The 14992-nt window shown below is 35.2% G+C and overlaps 2 protein-coding genes across 2 annotated transcripts in view; both read left to right on the top strand.

Moving 5' to 3' along the window:
- DGKB (diacylglycerol kinase beta) overlaps positions 1–14992 on the top strand; it is a 708671-nt gene that overhangs the window by 402055 nt on the left and 291624 nt on the right. The window lies entirely within an intron of this gene.
- On the top strand, positions 2959–3327 carry LOC103007402 (ATP synthase subunit g, mitochondrial). The gene has a single exon (XM_028164540.2). The coding sequence runs from the start codon at positions 2959–2961 to the stop codon at positions 3268–3270; it is 312 nt and encodes a 103-aa protein (XP_028020341.1). The 3' UTR covers positions 3271–3327.

Raw genomic sequence — 14992 nt, 5'->3', positions numbered from 1 at the left:
GAGAAAATGCAAATTGGTTGAATTCCATGTATAAATCTGTGTAACATTGACAAGGACTTACAGGTGATATGCAAAATGGAACTAACTATAGAAAATGTATCGGTGGTTTACAAAGATTTCTTAATATTGTAGTCATAGCTTGTTTTTAAAGAACCAGTTCAAATTCTTAATACACAACACTTAATACACCTGCTAGCAAACACTGAGGGCTAGCAATACTGCACAAAGATACTATTTCTTTGTCACATGCATCACTTAAAACTATCTGGTCTCTAACTCCCTGAATGAAACAAAGATTGTTTTCTTAGCCCCCTGTTCAAGAGGTATGTGCCTTATTTCTGTACTACTTTCTGCTTTTTTGTGAAGACATCTACAACTAGAAAACTGAATGGATATGTAAATTTAAATAAGGCAGTTTAACTCAGAATCTAGGTAGTGATAGAAGATATGACAGAGGGCCTTGCCTTCTAAATGTGTGAGAAGAAACAAAACTGAAAAATTGGTGTTCCAGACTGTTAATTTGATGTTACTATATTAATAAAACCTAATTTTGAAAAGATTCTGTGCTCTGCACATTACTCAAGAAATTAATAGTCTACATGAATTTAGAAAATTTGCCTATGCCTTCAAGATCACACTCATTCTGTGGAATGATTCTTGATTTTTTTTTTTCTGACAATAGGCTTTAAGAGATCATGGAATGAGACTCTCTTTGGGACGTTAGTATCTACACAGTGCATGGAATATAATGGGCACTCAATAGATACTTGCTAAATGTATTCATTAAATTATTTATTAGTAAGTGATATATCTGTTTTCGAAATATCTTATTACTTTTATAGTTTGTGCTTTTTATAGTGCCAAAAAGGATAATAGAAAGAGAGTTGAAATAGGCCTAGAATGAGTCTTGATTCTAAATAACTATTCTTTTAGGTACTAAAAGTTTTTTTGGTATTCTTGTATTTAATATCCAAGGACCCCAGCCAGCAGTGTTAACAAACAAAAACGTTACAATATAAATCCCTGAGCTCTGTGAATGCCTTGCTAATGAATGCTTACTTACAGATTTGTTTTAGTACTTGTATTATCAACTTTATAGGTTAGCAGTGATTCTTAATAATTATTAATTATTTATTAGTCAAAACAGGTCGCAATATATTCTTAGAATTCAACAAAATAAATGTTCAAAGCTTCACAAGCAGTGTTGAAATTCTGTGTGGCGTTTGATTTTAGGCATTTGACCTCACTTTTGCATCCATCAGTCAAGACAACTTCATTATTGTACAGTGAAGCATTTTTTTCTATTTAAAAATGTAAATTATGTTTCATTGTAAGCTTCCACATTTGTAAATGGTACCATCTTTTATAAACCAGCTAGGGAAATGGCATTTTTGATATTAAAAGTTTAAACATCTGTCATTTTTAGTATTTGGAATAAAATCTATATTCATTAGAATTGTTCACATTGTACAGGGACCTTTTGGACAAAATTATATACTCATGAGACTCCCATGAGCTAAAGCATTTTTTATTTCTTTATTTTCTGTGTACCTACCCAACTTTGGTCTATTTTTTAAAATGAAACTTACTCATTTTTCATTATCACTTAGCATGACTACTCAATTATATCCTTTAAATAACGTTTCTTGAATTTTTTTGTGTAAGCATTATTAAGTCAGCTTTTCCAGATGACAAAACTATTATCCTCATATAAGCCATATAGTGTGTAGATAAATAGATGGGTAGATAATATATAGATTTATACATGTGTGTGTATATATATATTTGTGATGCATAGATTTATTTATTTGTGTATGTATATGCTACATATATTTTCTGTGAGTTTCAGCTTTTCATATTATCATATTTATGTAAGCTTTTCATAATTATATGTATTCTTGCTACAATATAGTTCTAATATAAGACCTTTAAAATAATTTACTAACTCTGCTATTCTCTCCATATAGTTTCATTTGTATGTTGAGACTCATTTAAATATGTCTGATCTGAGCAGATGAAAATATGGTTAAGTGAGTTAGAGCTGTGTGCACATTGATGCAAGGGATTCAATTCACCTGAATCTTTCTGCATTATTTCCTGGTATCATTAAACCATAATGCTCACTTTTATGTCCGAGCTGTTCAAACTCATGTTTATAAGATAACTCTTTGGAATAGAGTGTGTGAGAACTGGAGGATAAATTAGGAAGAGATTCAGTAACTTTTCTTCCTTCTTTGCCTCTCACTCAGTCTTTTCTTCATTCTCTCCAGATTTCTTATTCCTGCTCTCTTGTTTTCTTTCCTTTATTTTTGACATGGCCGGGGAGTAACAAAAGGATCAATGAAGGTCCTGAAATGTGGATAAAACATTGCTATCTGCTATTTATTTGGTTGATTATTCTGCAGACATTTAATAAGGAGTTCTTTTTATATGATGGGCATCCAGCTAGACACTGTATTTTTTGACTCTAAGGCAAATGAGGAAAATGAATTTGGGGTTACATAGAAACCTTAGATTGTTATAGGTTCTGCAGAAGAATGTAAACTGGAAGAAAAGTCTACATTGTAACTGTACAGATGGATATTTTCTGGAACTCCTAAGTTAAGGTGAGCATTGAGCTCTAAAGGGTATATGTTGAAGTAAGGGTTGCTTATATATTCTCTGATTTAGCTGAAGAAGAAACATTTATTTCTAGTTTTTGTTTGCAAGATACTTACATTTTATTAGTATCATCTCCAGGCAAATATTCTAAATTTTTTCTTCCTTGATTTTGCCTTTGTATTCCCAGGATTTGTGTTTTTGCTTTACATGAATTTGCAAGTGTTTTATGCAAAAATTTTATACACGTACACAAACACATACACACTCACTTCCTAGGATACCCAATTAAGAAACAAGATTTGGGGAGGGTGACATTCAGCCGGCCAGTTGGGGTGACGGGCTTTCCATCCTAGAACCATGGCCCAGTTTGTCCGTAACCTTGCAGAGAAGGCCCCAGCGCTGGTCAGCGCTGCTGTGACTTACTCGAAGCCTCGATTGGCCACATTTTGGCACTATGCCAAGGTTGAGCTGGTTCCTCCAACCCCTGCTGAGATCCCTACAGCTATTCAGAGCTTGAAAAAAATTATCAGTAGTGCTCAGACTGGTAGCTTCAAACAGCTCACAGTTAAGGAAGCTCTACTGAATGGTTTGGTGGCCACTGAGGTGTGGATGTGGTTTTATGTTGGCGAGATCATAGGCAAGCGTGGCATCATTGGCTATAATGTTTGAAGACCAGTCTTTGCTTTGTTATTTGGGTGTTCTTGGACCATGTGTGAGCAGACTGCTATTTGAATAAAATAAGACGATGTGTCAAAAAAAAAAAAGAAACAAGATTTGTGAAGTAACAGCAGTTAATTCAGAAATGCCCAAAAAATCACAACTGAATAATCCAAGATCTAGAGTGTTTTCTTATAGGGAAGAGTACTAAACAGAAGGCAGTTTAAGAAAAAAATTTCTGCTCATTATTATAGGTCCTATGCCTACATGGAAACTTACAGGAAATAATTATCAAATTAAAAGTAAATTATTTCTTGTTTATTATAGGCTGACAGCAAATATATATATAATATATAAATTTATACATATTATAGATATATAATTTCAAGTAGTCCTTAATGAATTATCACTTTTAAGGGAAAAACCAAAGGTAAACTTAGCCAGCAGTTAAAGCTGCTGTTTCTAAGAAGCCTATCCTCAATTTACCAAGTGTTTTTGTGTTGAAAACACTGAAGCTTCTGTTTCCTTTGTGTTCAGGCCTACTCCCTGGCTTAGCATTAGTCTCTCTAACTGTAACAAGAGCCAGGTGTGCTCTGGGGGCTGAGGGGATCCACTAAAGTAATTAGACAGTGGACAGCTGACTTTGGGGAATGAGCCTGTAACACTGACCAGTGTGAACAACAGGAATGTTTTTTCCTTTGATGTTCGTAGATAATCTAGAGGCTAGCATTTGTAATTTGTTAGAGTTCAATTGTTACATTCTTTAGTATAAAGTTAGTTCCATATAAGTTAGTTAATTTGATATGAAGTTTAAATGCCTAATTTATAGTCTCTAGATGCTTTATGATTTATTCCATCAATAATGTAAGTATTTTGGGTTCTTCTAGAATAAAATCTATTGACTCTTTTTAGAAATTATCCCTGGCATGGAACCTTGAGGACCCTTGTTATACCACTTCTATATAGGATATATTAAGTATAAGTCTATCTTGAACTCTTTCCAAAGAGGTTAATCACCTCATTATAAGGTAATTTTACCTGGAAAGTCATCTTCTGGCATGGCTAATTGGAACTAATTAGGTGCTCTCCATTGCTTCTTGCTCCACCTAAGCCTTAGTTACTCATGCTTTTCCTTTTAGGATACATGTTCTTATAAGGATATGTTCAGCATTATTTTCTGACTGAATATAATAATTCTAAAATATTAACCTTGAATGGTAGGTTTACTTTTTAAAAACAGGCTTCCTCACATACATTTTTCTTTGAAGAGAAAGATAATATTCTTGAATATGCAGCATTTTGAAGTTTGTATTTTCTGCTTTGTACTTCTACATGAGCAATGTTTTCACAAAGTAGGGAATCTTATTTAAGCCACCCTCATAATTCTATGTAGTAGCCCTAAAATATGAAGAAAATATTTCCTTAATGGGTGAATTTCTGAGGGGACTTAGAAAGTAGAAATACAAAATCTTGATTTATTATGAATTTTTAATTTTAATATCTTAAAAATCTCTTCCTCCCCACCTCAGCTTCTAGCAAGAAAAACAGCAGACATGCTATAACTTTATTGTATTTTTAAAGATTTTATTTGACACACACTTATAAGGGGCCAAAAATATGCTAATTGCCAAGGTATTCCCTTTACTGTTGCTCCATAACAAGCTTTTTGCCACCATATAATGAGTTCAGTTTCTTCCCCTCCCCCATAACATTGTTCCTATGTTGTTCAAGCCCTCACTAGCAGTATTCTAAGGCTTGTCAGTATCCTCCTGTCTCTTCCAGGTTCTTCTCACCCTTCAGTTCCAAAGCAAATGTCACATGTTTTCTGTTTTTGTTGTGGCGGCCATTCACTTCCACATATCAAAATCTCTTTTGCTTACTATTGCTAAATAATAAACTACTTGAGGGCTTGGCGATGTAAGACAATCATTTTATTACATGCATAGCTTCTGTGGGTCAGCAGTTCAAACGGGGTGAAGCAAGGATGGCTTGTCTTTGCTTCCTCATGTCTGGGCCTTCAACTGGGAAGACTCACTGGTTGGAAGTGATCTGATAGCTGATGGATGGAATCTTGGTTACTCTCATGTCTGGTGGCTGGTGCTGGACTAAAAAGTCCAAGAATCTACCTTCTGCAATCTGGAGACCCAGGAAAGCAGTGGTGTAATTCAGTCTGAGTCCAAAGGCCTAAGAAGCAGGGGAGCAAATGGTGTTCATCTCAGTTGGAAGGTCAGAGAAGATGATTGAGATGTCCCAGTTCAGTCAGTGAGGCAGGGGGAAAGGGGGCAGATTCCTCCTTCATCTGCCTTTTATTCTATTCAGACCCTTCACAGCACGGATGATGCCTACCCACACTGGGGAGGGTAATTTACTGAGTCCAACAATTCAAATGCTAATCTCATCCAGAAACACTCTCACAAACACACCTAGAAATAATGTTTAATTTGAGCACCCTGTGGCCAAATGGTCACGTAAAATCAACTATCACAAGTCCCTACAAAATGGCTTCTCCATGTGGCCTAGGCATTTTCAAAGTGTGGTGGCCTAGGATAGCCAGACTTCTGACATGGCAGCTCAGGCCTCCAAAAGTTAGTATCCTGAGAGAACAGGGGAAAAAAGCGCTATGGCATTTTCTTCACTTAGCTTTGGAAGTCACAGAGTTTCATATTCACTGTACTTTTTATTGATTGAAGTGGTCAAAAGCTCCCTCAGCTTCAAAGGGAGGGGACATAGATACCACTTTTCAATCGGAGGACTGTTAAAACACGTTCTGTAACGTTCACAGAGGGGATTCAATGATGAATAATACTAGGTTCCTGTTTCAAAGGAGCTTAGAGTTTAATGGCAATAATATTGCAACATACAATTATAATAAAGGCTACTATTTATTTAGGAATAACACTTCCACATCATTAAATCATTTTTATAGTATGATGTCTTCTTTAATCCTCAAAGTAAGTCTACTCTGTAACAATTGCTATTTTCATTTTATGGAGGTGAATACTGTCCACATAATACTTCATAGTAGGGAAACCAGAAGCTCTTGCTCTTAATACATATGCACAGTCAGGAGTAAACTGTGCCTCTACAATGTCTCCTTGTTTCTCCATGTCCTGCCCTTGTTCCTATGGCACTTACTTTCTTTTGGTTCTTGACTTAAAGCTTCTGTTGGAATTCCCAATTGTCTTCTTCATTTTCTGGGTCCCTCTGCATCTGGTAGCATTTAAGTAATCTTAATGCTGGTTGCATTTCACTAACACCAGCTACTGCTAAACACTGATGCTGACCTTGAGACCTGTCCTGTGCACCCATGTCCTCACCGTGCTAGGCCTGATCATAGGGTGCCTATAATTTGCTAAGGATTGGTGAGGGTGGCAAATGGAATGCTAGATTTTATGTATAATCATCTTTAGATAGATGATATAAATGACATAGAAACTGATTCATCTCTATAGACAGAACTGAAATGATCTGGTTTGGAAAACAGGCTACTGTAACTTAAAGGACAACTTAAATTTTAAAAACAACTTCTTATTTTGGGGCAATTACTGGCACTTTATCCCCAACTGTATTGGGTTAATGACTTTCATCTCAGACCTTCTGAAGAAGGAACAACTACTTCAGTGATCCTAGGCATAGAGTCTTTCCAGAAACTGAACAACTCTCCTCCACATCAGTGCTAATCCTGTTTTGTCAGATGTTCCACCAGCATGACTCTGTCATGTAAATTGTGGCCATTGGTGCCATTTTGTCTTATCACCTGGGGTAAAAATATACATTATATTTTATATAAATACAAATGTATACATATGTTTATATATTACTTATATTTTATCTAAATAAACATTGTTATAAATCATATATAAATAATAATAAATAAAAATTAAAAATAAATATATATTTGTCAAAAATAAGCATATAATAAATTTTTAAGTTTATGTAGATCTGTATATAATAATTATAAGATATAAATAGGTAAATATATAGTATACTTACATACAAGCTTTTGTCCTTTTATATTTTTATTTAACAGGTTTAAGATACTGTCCAGAAGTCTTCATTTTTGATAAATAAATCTAGAAATTGTGAAAGACGTGGTCTAAGAGCTACTCTTTAAGGAACACAATTTTAGATTATAGATTACTCCTTAGAAACTTCTGTAGCTTGACTGTTCAAAATAAATTAGCTTGATCACAGCAATAAGGTACCAAGCAGAATTTATCCAGCTTCTGTGTATAAACACCATCGTATGTGGTATTTGCTGTTTGAAAGTTTGGACCTCAGCTGTATGGATACCTGCTATATCCAGAGTAGGCACTGGATCAGAACTTGGCAATATGTTTTGACTGACTTACTGACAGATGAAACCAGTTTGATTTTCTCATTCCTATTCTTTGTCCACCTAACCACTGACAACTCCTGCCTGGTTTAAATTCCCTTGGGTTTATGGTCCCTGGAAGTAGCTTTGGAGCTGAAATAATTAAAATTTAAATAATAGTACCTTGTTTATTCAGAATATTTCTTTGGAAATGGTACTTAAGCTCTCCAAACCCTTAAGATCTAAAGGAGAGCTATATGGAAAAGATCGACCTCAGGGTTCCTGAGGCCACCTTGTGCATTTATTCATGGTCTTCTCCCAGCTGATGGCTCAGTTCTGTCCTTAGGCCAGCTTGTGTGAACATCCAAACGTCTGTTTCCAACTCATGAAAATCCCGTGGATACTGTCTCATATAAAGTCTTAATATTTGTGGTGTATGCGAACAGCTAGGAGTGGCACTCGTTATATATCATATGAAGCAGTGAGCCGTATTTCACCATGCACTTAGAACTAATAAGCAGGGAATCTTAATGAAAAGCCATACGTGGATCTCCTTGACTGAATTCTTTTCTCCCCCAGACAGACATATATGTGTGCTAGTTAGAGCTCTGGAGCCTGTCTTCCTGGCTTCAGATCTTGGCTCTTCCCGTTCAAAGATCAGTTGTGTGACTTCTGAAAGACTGCTCATCATTCTGTGCCCCAAATTTCTAATCACGTAACGAGGATTGATACTAATAGTACTGGTTGTGGGGGGTTGTTTCTAGGTAAGAAACAGTGGATGAAGAGCACTTTGAAAGTGACTAGTGAATACCAAGTTCCTGATACGTATGAGCAGTTATGATTCATGACCTTTTCACTCACTGCCTACAACTCCCACAGGACACGTCAGTGCTCTCTCTCACACTTTCTTCACCTCGCCTCTCTGATTGTTCTTAGAGAGTCTGAATTTACCTTCAAGGCCTTTCTTGCAGACTCCTATTCCTGGTGAATGGCAAGGAATATGGCCTCTAATAAAGCCAGACCTGGACCCCTGCAACACGTATGCTCGGCACCTCTTAGTGTCTGTGTTCAGTTACCTGAACTTCAGGCCAAGTTTGATCCAAAGATAAATAAAACTGTTAGGTCCTAATTTCATTTTTCTTTTATTTTCTGATCTTTGCCCTGCTTCATATGTTAACTTAGTCCTCAGATGGACTTAGGTTATAGTAATCAAATATTTCCAAGATTTACATCTACAAACCCACACTGTCTAGAGAGAAAGAGAGAAAGGAAGTTTTGATTGTCACTCTTATTGGCTCTGCATCTGTTGTTACATGCCTGCCGCTGGACCGGTCACTTTCACCAGAGGATGGAAATCACTTCCCTTAGAACCACGTAGATCTCTAGATGGAAACAGAGTGATTGGGGATTGGGAAATAGATGCTGCTGTGTTCACTGTACATACTAATAAGCAATTACAATCATCAGTTACTGAACTTGGATCCTTATGTTACAGCATTTTTACTTTCTTTTTGACTTTTTCTAAACCTGTTCTTTTGTACATAAATCTTAATATTACCTTACAGAGTCTGGTCTGAGAGTGTCATTCACTAGAAAATACCTGATGCTGTTCTTACATGTTTATTATTTCAACCACTGTTGCCAATAAGCTAAACTTATTTCCTCTTCTGCTGACTTCCATTGGTGAAAGCTTAGCTCTTTATTTACCCAGTTGACTCCCTTCCCTATAACTCATTGGGATGTTGAACTTTACTGCAGAAAATCACAAAACAAGACCAAACTTATCTGAGTGTTCAGTACTGAATGGTAATCCTACATCTATTTGCTTATCCAGTTCCTTCTGTCCATCTCCACACCACCACCCATTTCCAACATTACTCACTCTATACAAACCTTTCCTCCTGGTAATGATTCTGATTTATACTGCAATGAAAAAAATATTGATAGAAATAGAAACCACAAGTTAAACAGTGATTAACCCAACTCCCAAATCACAAACCAATAGTCTATCTACAGCAACATCCATCTTTCCCTCATCCTTTCTAACGTAACAGATAAGTTAGCCATCCATTAACCTAGGGCCAATCCCTACCTCTTGTGAGCCATATCTCTTCCATACCACCACCATCTTCTCTTTCTCTATACATTGAAGCATACTTTATTCCTCTCTCCCAGATCTTTTATATCCTACTATTTCAAGCTCTTTCCTAACATCTTCCCATCAAGTTCTACCTAGCTTTTCTCTTTATACTTAAAAAAAGAGAGAGAAAAAAATCAGTCTCCTGATCTTCCTTTTTTTCCAGCTATACCTGATCCAGCTTAATCTCTTTATAACCAAACTCTTTTAATAAGTTTTATACACTTTCCCATTGTCCATTCATTCCCTTATGAAAACCAATTTGATGTGGATTCTCTTTCCATTTGAAGGGAAACTGTTCCCATTAAGGTCACAGAAGATCTCTAAGTTACTATATCCAATATATAGATTTTTTTTTTTTTTTACCTCTACAGAAATTGACTTTGAATTTGTCAGTTACTCTCTTTCTAAACCTTGTGTTGTCTTAATCCATAAAACACACCATCTTACCTACTCCTACTAAGTTTTTAGTTTTATTTATGGCTGCTTCTGCTGTCTAACCAAGCCATAATTGTTAGCGATCCTCAGAATTCTAAGAGTTTACACTCTCTTCTCTAGTCTCTTGCAGTTTCTTTGAGAGTGATCTTTTTAATAAAGCTAACCTACCTTTCTTTATCAAACTCATTAATTTCTCAAACTTTAGTAGTTGACAAGGCGATCTAAGATCTGGTTCCTGGCCTGACTTTTGACCTTTTCTCTGTCCTTTGCCGTTTCTGCCCTTCCTTGAGTTTTAGATTGGCTCTTTCTATTCATTAGAATGAATCCACTCAATTGCTGCTTCCTAAGGATCGTTCGCTATCCTTAGAAAAAAATTTTTTATTATAAATTTATTTATTTATTTATTTTTGGCTGTGTTGGGTCTTCGTTGCGGCGTACAGGCTTCTCATTGCAGTGGCTTCTCTTGTTGCGGAGCACGGGCTCTAGGCATGCAGACTTCAGTAGTTGTGGCACACAGTCTCAGTAGTTGTAGCACACAGGCTCAGTAGTTGTGGTGCATGGGCTTAGTTGCTCCACGGCATGTGGGATCTTCCCAGACCAGGGCTCGAACCCACGTCCCCTGCACTGGCAGGCGGATTCTTAACCACTGCGCCAGCAGGGAAATCCTCCTTGAAGAATTTTGATTTAACTTCCTCGCCTTTCCTTTTCCCAAACTGTATTTTAATGCAACTACTACTTCATGATAGGGTTAAAAAGGAAGGGATCACAATTCTCAGTTATTAAATTTCAAAAGACTTGAAATTCACATCAGAGACAAAAGTTTGAGAGTAGATTTGAAAATTTCATAATTCTGGCTTGTGAATATCAAAAGTGGAGGCCTGAAGGACGCAGGGCATGAAATTTATGTTATAATCATAATTCTCATATTACAGAGTCTCTGAAGTGATCTCAAACAATAGAAAAGCTTTATTTAAAAAATGTATGTATTTTTTATGACCCTTCAAAGGAATTTGGCAATAAAGAGCAAAGTACTTAAACAGGAAACTAATGTTGGAGTTGGTGGTGCACAGGGAAGAATGCCAACTGCGTTAGGCCATAAAAACATTAAAAATAAAAGAAGATCTTACTGATTGCTATTTCCAATGTTCTCTCTAGTTGTTAGAATTTTCTATTTTTACTTTTTAAATCTGATTATGGTTGTTTCAGAATTCCAAATTTTCAAAGTTTTCAAACTTCAGTTTTTTAATGTAAGCTTCATCATATACAAAACCTAACAACTTTGTAGAATTCTTTATGCAGAATAAAAACTCTTTTTATTTATGTAGACACATTTATATGGCTTTTATTAAAGCCTTAGGAATGAAGCCAGATGTTTATTTTGTTTTAGGGAATTTTTTTCAAAATTTGATTGATATTTTGTATTTTAACTATTTGTTTTTAATTGTGGTAAAATATATATAACAAAAAATGTACCACTTTAACTACTTTTATGTGTACAGTTTAGTGGCATTTGGTACATTCACATTGCTGTGTAGCCATTACCACCACCCATCTCCAGAACTTTTATTTCTTTCCAAACTAAAGCTCTGTACCCTTTAAACAAATAACTCCCCTTTCTCCCCCCCTCCAGTTGTCCCTGGCAACCACCATTCTACTTTCTGTCTCTGTGATCTGACTACCTCATGTAAGTGGAACCATACAATATTTGTCGTTCAAATTTGTCCCTTCTTTCACTTAGCATAATGTCTTCAAGGTTAGTCCATATTGTAGCATTTTGTAGTGTATTGTAGTCAGAATTTCTTTCCTTTTTAAGGCTGAATAATATTCTGTTGTATGTATATACTACATTTTGTTTATTCATTCATCTGTTGATGGACATTTGGGTTCTTTTCACCTTTTAGCTAATGTGAATAATGCTACTATGAATATTGGTATATAAATATCTGTCCAAGTCCTAAGCTCATTTATAAAAGTACTTGTAAACTTTCTGAAAATTTAAAAGCAGTTACGATCTACATTAAAGTAATTTTATTCTATAAAAGGCATTGGATAGGGTCTAGCATACCTGGATCCGCAAATAATTAGGTAATGTGGATCTTCAAATAATTAAGTAAATGTGTATTCTTTGGGTTTGATTTTTTTTCCTGATCTCTCTTTCTGTTTCTCTCTCTGTCTCTCCTCTCTGTCTTTGATGTGGAACAGAAAAAGAAGTATTTATTCAACACTGATTTTTGTTTATAGCTTATATTTTATTTTAATATTTATTTGACTTGCTGTGTAACACATCTTTTAAAAGTAGGTTTCTGCTCTGCTCTTCTCTGAAAATCTTTCTAAGTGCTGAGGGAAACTTGAGTATAAGTATTCAAGAAACTGTTTAATCATCAAATAGATTTACCATATAACCAAAATAGAAATGTTTCAGGCATACACATCAAATATGTATCATTTTCTTAGGCAAATATTGACCTCAGAAAATTAAGCAATTCTTAGTTTATGGCCCAATGTTTTAATATTCTAAGAATACTAATATATTATTTATTCAGTAAAGAGTTAAAGTTTTACACAATTATATCCTTTTACTTATAAAAACAAAATGATTACTACCAAATTTTGAAAAACAAAAGAACCCCACAACTTTAACACAAAAACCCTTAACACAATTTCAAATTTTTTCCGTTATTTTTAGTGTGTAACATGAGAGAAATATTTACTACAGGCAGGCCTGTAATGTAAAAGTGCTTGGAAGATAAATAAGGTTAATAATTAAATATCCTTCCTGCCCTTGAAAACCTTCAGGCCAGTGGGGAAGACAAACCAAACATGTAATCACAATAAAATGTGGTAAAAACTATCACTGAAGTTAAGTACAAAATTAAGTACATTGTGCTACCAGGAGAACGTGTCTATTTCTGTCTGAGGTGAGAAGGAAAGAGGCTATCCCCCCAAAAAGATAGTCTTCTCATACCCATGTCCACTGCTTACAGCATCGTCACCAAGTTCCTCCACTGAAAGTCACACATGTCACTTCTGCTCATGTTATGACTTAGTGAAGCAGCCATCCTGAAAGGCAAGAGCTCAGGAAAATGTGGTCTCCCACTGTGGGGTCATGGGCCCACCTAAAGCCTGGGAGGCTCTAGTACACACAGAAAGAAAGGAAAATGGAAGTTGATCAGCAGTCTCTGCCAAAATAGTCACGTACTGTGAAAGTGAGTTGGGCTGTTCATAGACTTTAGGATTCTTAGTTCACTCTCTTGCGTTTAGGAAGCCACTTACATCTAAATTTCTGTGGTCCTCATCTTCTATCGCATCTGTTTAATGTAGTAAAAATACTTACAGATACTATGAGAAAACGTTATATAATAAAACCTGTTTGTAATGCAAGCAGTCAGTCCCACATTTATCACCTTTGTAACTTTAAATCTTTATATGTCCATTTATTTCTAGGCAGGGCACATGCCACTTATGCCACCCTTCTAACTTGCTGATAAGTTTATTATTCACTGTGATGGCATAATTTGTTTTGTTTTTAAACACAGACCTAATCAATTCTTTACATGTGTTTTTTGCATATTTATTTTCATTCACTTTTTTCTTATTTAATTCATTCTGCTTTAATTTTTAAGACATATTCAAATTACAAAGGTCATTTGTAATTTCTGTAACTTCTAAGGTACAGAAACATTCATGTCCTGTAATTCATGTAATCTGTGAATTTATTAATATGAAATATATTTACATTCATACTCAATTATTTTACATTATCAGCTTTTTTACATTTCAAACTAGATATTTTAGCCTGTTTTGTATTTGCTTAATGATCTAAACTATATTCAAATACACATAAACTAACTGAAACTATTATATGAGGGAAAGAATGCAAAGTCTAATGAAAACTCTATTGATTTCTCTTTATCTGTTAATCTTATCAATCTTTATGAGAAAAATTATTTCATTAAGGAAAAAACTTTGGGTTACCATGACCCCTTAAAATAATGTCACGATAGTTAGTACCCATCTTATTTTCATTATGAATTCTTGTAGCCTAGTAGTTATAAATCTAATAGTTGTCTTTTCTAACAATGTACTATAATAAAACTCATCACTAATATGTTTTAAAGGCTGCACTATGTTCCAGATACTCTACCAAATTGTTTTCCTGGATTATTTAAGTCATACACAACCCTAGGAGATGGTTACTATTATTATTCCCACTCTGTAGATTAGAAAACAGAGTTAGAATTTTAAGGAACTTCTCTAGGTTACCTATGCAGCAAGTTGCTAACCATTCTGTCCAGATGAACAGTCATTTAATACATATCTACTAACCAGAAAATATTTTTATTGTTCAGGGTAACAGATGAGTTCGATACCATTCCAGCCTCTTAGAGTTTGTGGCTTAGTAGGGGAAAGGTACATGCAAACAATACGTGTAGTACTGTGAGATGAATGCAGTAACCAGAATATCATACCTAAGGATGCAAAGGAGAGAATAATTTTCATGTGGTGGTGGTGTGGTGGTGCGAGGGAAAGCTTTGTAGAAAACATAATTCCTGAACATGGTTCTAAAAGATGATTAGGTGCTTTACAAGTGACTGTGGAGTTAATAGAAGCAATGTCATGTATTAAGGTAAAGCAGCATAAAACATACCAGTATGTGGTGGGAACCATAAATAGTTCCAGGTAGGTAGGTAGGTAGGTAGGTAGGTAGGTAGGTGGATGGATGGATGGATAGATGGATAGAGAGATGATAGATAGATAGATAGATAGTGTTTGAAATGTAAGAAATGGAAAATTGAAGGGGATTTATTGATCATACTCAGATCACAGAGAACTTGAATAGTCCC

This window comes from Balaenoptera acutorostrata, chromosome 7 (genome assembly GCF_949987535.1).
Source record: "Balaenoptera acutorostrata chromosome 7, mBalAcu1.1, whole genome shotgun sequence".
NCBI classification, from domain to species: domain Eukaryota; kingdom Metazoa; phylum Chordata; class Mammalia; order Artiodactyla; family Balaenopteridae; genus Balaenoptera; species Balaenoptera acutorostrata.
Note: the sequence above shows the minus strand (reverse complement) of the source record. Positions and strands in the feature narration are given on the sequence as shown.